This window comes from Lonchura striata, chromosome 22 (assembly GCF_046129695.1).
Source record: "Lonchura striata isolate bLonStr1 chromosome 22, bLonStr1.mat, whole genome shotgun sequence".
NCBI classification, from domain to species: domain Eukaryota; kingdom Metazoa; phylum Chordata; class Aves; order Passeriformes; family Estrildidae; genus Lonchura; species Lonchura striata.
Window position 1 is genome coordinate 9,798,531 of NC_134624.1, and position 4,868 is coordinate 9,803,398.

General features: G+C 48.5%; 1 protein-coding gene across 1 annotated transcript; it reads right to left on the reverse strand.

Annotated features, from left to right (window-relative positions):
* Nucleotides 1-2,428: 2,428 nt before the first annotated feature.
* NDUFA8 (NADH:ubiquinone oxidoreductase subunit A8) lies at nucleotides 2,429-4,823 on the reverse strand. Its single transcript, XM_021543801.3, has 4 exons — nucleotides 4,728-4,823; nucleotides 4,490-4,653; nucleotides 3,114-3,279; nucleotides 2,429-2,671 (listed from the first exon to the last, which is right to left on the reverse strand). The coding sequence occupies exons 1-4, from the start codon at nucleotides 4,776-4,778 to the stop codon at nucleotides 2,534-2,536; spliced, it is 519 nt and encodes a 172-aa protein (XP_021399476.1). The 5' UTR covers nucleotides 4,779-4,823; the 3' UTR covers nucleotides 2,429-2,533.
* Nucleotides 4,824-4,868: the final 45 nt, after the last annotated feature.

The window sequence follows — 4,868 nt, forward strand, 5'->3', positions numbered from 1 at the left end:
GATTTGAAATTACTCTGATTTTACTCTTCCCACCCACAGTCTGAAAGAACGGAACAGGTTCTGCCGAATCTGACCCACAGTGGAATAAGCTACAACACTGGCTTAACTTTTTGTTAATTTAACATGTGATTAGAAACTCTGGCAAAGCTGAGATCCCACAGCACAACAAATAACACTTCTCACGGGGCCAGGGAAATATCTGTGTTCAATCTATGTCTGCTCTCCATCTGCCAAAAATTTGTCAAGACGCATTCCTCAAGAATACTTTTATGGTCTTCACTGAATCTCGACATCCACTTGTTCTAGTTTCCATTACAGCTCCAAAGGGGCATCCAGGTTTGAGTAAAGCCACACAATTTTGAGCAGAAATAGCTGCCTTCAGGCACTGTCCAAAGCATCATGAAAAGCCTCTGGCAAGACTTTTCCAGAGATTTAGGCATGAGATAAAGATAAGAAACAATTATCACAGAGAGGTTAATGAAGGAAATGCTCAGGCTACAGCTGAATGCTACTTGACTTTATAATTTCATTGTCCTCCTCTGCTGATCTCTTTTGTACTTTCACCTGCCCACTCCTGCTTGAAACTGAAGAGGTAATCTAGACCAGGAGACAGTTAATTCTGACATTTAAACCTTGATCAGTGTATCATTACTGGATCCCACAGCTCTGACCCAAGAAGCTGTAGATTAAGCTGTCAAAAAAAGAAACCTTTGAGGCTCAGCATAAATCTTTTTTTTTTTTTTTTTTTTTTTTTTGCTTACAGTATTAGCCAACTTAAGGGTGGGGCTCCTATCAGGCTGTTGAAAAAAACCTGTTCCCCTACTTACGAATGTCTTTCTTTTCAGAAGCAATCTAATAGGAAAAAATACTCTTTAATTGTGATTAGGGGCTGACTACTGGAATGCCCATGCCTGTTAATTCCAGAGCAGATGTTCAGCAGTGCAATGGTTCATACAATATGCTGACAATAGTAAGTTATTAACATAACATGGTAAGATCTAAAAACTCCTGATCAACTGTTGGAGTGGGTCAGCAAAGATCCGATGTGATACATGTTAACATCCCAGAACAATTCATCCTCTGCTCGGCCAAACTTCATCTCACTCACTCAGCTGAATGCAATTAGAGCCCAGGCTTGTCCTAATTTCAGCCTCTGCAGAGAAAGGTTATCTTCCTTCAGCCAAGAGATGGTGGCAGTGATGGGCAAGGAGACATTGCAAAGGTGCAGCACCAGCTCACAGATTTAGGCAAGGAGCTGCTAAGACAGGCTGGGATACACATGAAAGTGCAAACATAGCACCTGCCTTGAGTTTCAGTCAATGCACCCCAGCAGAAAGCAGCAAGAACCCAGAAGCCACACAGTGCACAAGCTGTTTTTAGATAAACCGTATACAATTTTCCCTCAAGCTCCATGGATCAGAAACATATGCTGCAGCTACAGAACCATTACAGTTTAATCCCACCTCAAACAAGGAGATGGTAAACCTTCAGATCCTACTACCAGCAGGCTACTCAAGGAGCAGAGCACAGTTCTGCTCTTTGCCATGGTTCAGGTGAGACAATCTCATCCAGATCAAGTTAAACTGTATATTGCTTTGGAAAAACAAGTTCATTGGAATTTTTCTGACCTTGATAAAAAGGTTTTTGCTATTGGATGGAGGCAAATAAAAGACTAGATCCAATTCCTGTGAAAAACATGACTTTCAGATATTGTAGAAAAGATAATTTTTAAAAAGCTCACTAACTCCTCCATCAAAAAGACCATCACAGTGAAAAAAATGGGAAGGATTTGCCCCAAACCCTTGAGATAGAATAAAAGTTCCTTTCCTACAATGCTTAATGGGGTGCAAGATCCTTTAGGAGAAATTTCTTCCTGAAAGGTGTTGAAAATTTAATATGATATGTTTCTGATAAAGTAGCTTGTGCTCCCCCAATAGAACAGTCCAAAAAGTGGAAGTCATTGTTGTATGAGCAGATGGGAAGCACAACAGGGATCTTCATGGCAGAAACTGCATTGCCCCCACACCTAGCAAATGCCGGATTCCACTAACTCCTTGCTCCAAGACAGATTTTAGGTTAAACCTCTACAGGAGTCCCTTGGAAAGAATGCCCAATTATCAGTTGCAAGACTAAGGGAAGACATTAATGACTTGTTTGTTCCCAGAGTTTCCTTGATCCATGAGGCAATGTTCTCAGTAAGGGAGTAAATCAAGTCTCACGCCAGTTTGTGATTGATGGGGCAGCAGTCAAAGACTGGAACTACGTTTGCACACATCACAGACAATCCTGGTAATCATGATCAACCAGCTGACGTTACTGGTGCCCAGAGGGTCCCAAGGGCTGTGTGACTGCAGAGAGCTCTGAGCAAAACAGGGAAATGCATTGTTCTTGTTGCTATGAATTTAAAGAAGTCTGCTCAGCCATGTAATGGTTTTGGGCTCTTTAATTATTAGCAATACCCAGCACACACCACACAATTTACATGTGCAAGTGCCACATCTCTGCACTTGAGTCACAGCACAGCCTGCCCACTTCACCAGGACCAGAAAAAGAGCCTGCTGCCAAAGGGAGAGGGCTTCAGCTCCCCTTCCGTGGGTGGGTTTGGCTCTGGTCTGGGTCTAGAGTGATAGGCATTCTCAGGCAGAGGACGGTCAGTCTTCACCTTCGTAACCTGGAAAGAAATGCAAAGAAGTGATACAACTTCTCACAGCATTTAATAGCCAGGTTGGGTCAGAACTTCAAGGAAGGACTACCAAGAAGAACCAAATAGTAAGGACAAGTTGTTCAGCTGATGAGAGCTCCTCAATACTTCTAAGGGAAGGGAGGGGTGTTTCATCACAACTACAGAATAGCTCCACGTGTGCATGAGCTTCATTCCTAAAGGAAAAGCCTCTAGCAGGAAAAGCAAAAAGCAAGAATTTCATTGTCCAAGAAAAGCACAAGTCTTCTGGAAAAGCAACCCTGGAAGATGCTGCCAGTCTTGACTTCTACCATCCCACAAACTTCCAGCGCCGAGTTCACAACACACCACCAAGAGATGCTGGAGACCTGGTCTGGACAAAAAGCACATAAAGGCAGGCGAGCAGGATGTGCCTGAAAGGGTAAGAAGTTACCTTGGAGAGGTCTCCCAGGTCGGGCCTCACCCAGCCCAGCTTGTCCAGCACGCAGGAGTCGAAGGCCGCCTGCTGCTTGCGGCAGCGGCGCAGCTCCTGCTGGCCGGAGCTGTCGATGCACGTCCAGTAGGTGGTGAAGGGCTCGGCGCAGTGCGTCCGGATGCTCCTGGGGACACCACAGCACAAACCCCTCAGCAACCACCACCCAGCTCTTCTCACTCCAACCTCAGCTCGGGGGTCAAGTGGGTTTTGCAGCTTGAAGTTCTCAGGAGCATCTAAACCTTCACTCAAGTCGGTGTTTGATACAGGTACCTGTGGGATTTCCATCGCTGCAGCTACAATTAATGACAGCAATAGTTTATAACTATGCTCCTGTGCGGAGATTTTTGCTGGGTGGATAGTCACAGCTCCTCCATGGGACATCTTTGTTTTGCTAAATGTCACATTATATGGTGCTCTAATGCGTCCAAATAATTTTGTGTCTAAAGCTCAAAAAGCTATGCTTAGAGCAGAGGTTTCAGCTGCTGCACTGGAGGTGGACATGCCTTGAGGTAATTAAATTAGGGCCTTTAACAACAGTACTGGCACGTGCCTTGGAACTACATGTTTGGTCAGGAGAGGCAGGTGGTGCACCTGCTCAAGCTTTCTCAGAGCTTCACCTGTGAGACAGGGAGAACAGACAATGCAACGCTCAGGTTGGTTGCCTGGAGTTCACCACTCAGCTGCAAGGTGCAGCAGCCTCACACCACTGCCCTGAGCTCCCAATAAAAACCCAGGCCGCTTGCTCTGGAACAAAGGCAAAAGAGCTTCAAGTGACAGGATAAATCCATGTATAAATAAGTAAGACAAAACACATGGGCTCTATTCCCAAGAGTTAAAAGTTTAAGAAGAAAGTATAAAAGTTCTAAGGCGGTGATAGCGGCAGCATTTTTAATTAAAATAATGGGGTTACAGAATAGTTTGGGTTGGCAGGAACCTTAAAATTCATTTCATTCCACCCCCTGCCATGGGCAGGGAACATTTTCCACTATGCCAGGTTGCTCCAAGCCCTATCCAACCTGGCCTTCGACACTTCCAAGGGATGAGGAAGCCACAGCTGTACCAGGGCCTCACCACCTTCCCAGGGCAAGATTCCTTCCTAACACCGAACCTAAACCTGCACTCTGTCAGTGTGAAGCCATCCTCCCTTGTTCTGTCGCCTCATCTACGCTCTCACAAGTCCCCCGGCATCTCTCTTGTAGCGCTGCTGGTACTGAAAGCTGCTCTAAGGTCACGCCGGGGCCTGAAGAGCCGCAGCCCTCCCAGCCCGCGCCCACAGCGGAGGCGCTCGGATGACACCGCCGGGCCCGGCCCGGCGCTGCGGCCGGGCCCCTCACCTGAAGAAGTCGATGGCGCACTGGTTCACCTGCCGGCCCTCCCTCAGGCACCTGCGCGGGTCCTTCTCCTCCCAGCGGCACAGCATGAACTCCTTGTTGGGCCGGTCGCACTGCGAGCCGTAGTGGTGCGCCGCGGCCTTCAGCACGGCCGAGCTCACCGCCACCTGCGGCGGGGCACAGCGGCCGTGAGGGCGGGCGGGCCGGGCGGGGAAGGCCCCGCGGGCCCTCGGGCACTCACCTCCGGCACACGGAGCTCCTCGAGCGGCGGCACCCGCAGCACCCCGGGCATGGCGGCTCTCCTTGAGCGCCCTCCGCGCGCGCCCCGCCCCGCGCACGCGCACGCGCGCGGCCGCGGCGGGGCGGCGCCGTTGCCGCGGTG

Bases quoted from the DNA above. Each gene is read 5' to 3' on its own strand.
- NDUFA8 (XM_021543801.3), bottom strand. From the start codon at position 4,778: ATGCCCGGGGTGCTGCGGGTGCCGCCGCTCGAGGAGCTCCGTGTGCCG. The intron at 3,280-4,489 runs GTGAGGGGCCCG...TGGTGTCCCCAG, and splicing joins TGCGCCATCGACTTCTTCAG to GAGCATCCGGACGCACTGCG. The intron at 2,672-3,113 runs GTAACTTCTTAC...ATTTCTTTCCAG, and splicing joins ACCTGGGAGACCTCTCCAAG to GTTACGAAGGTGAAGACTGA.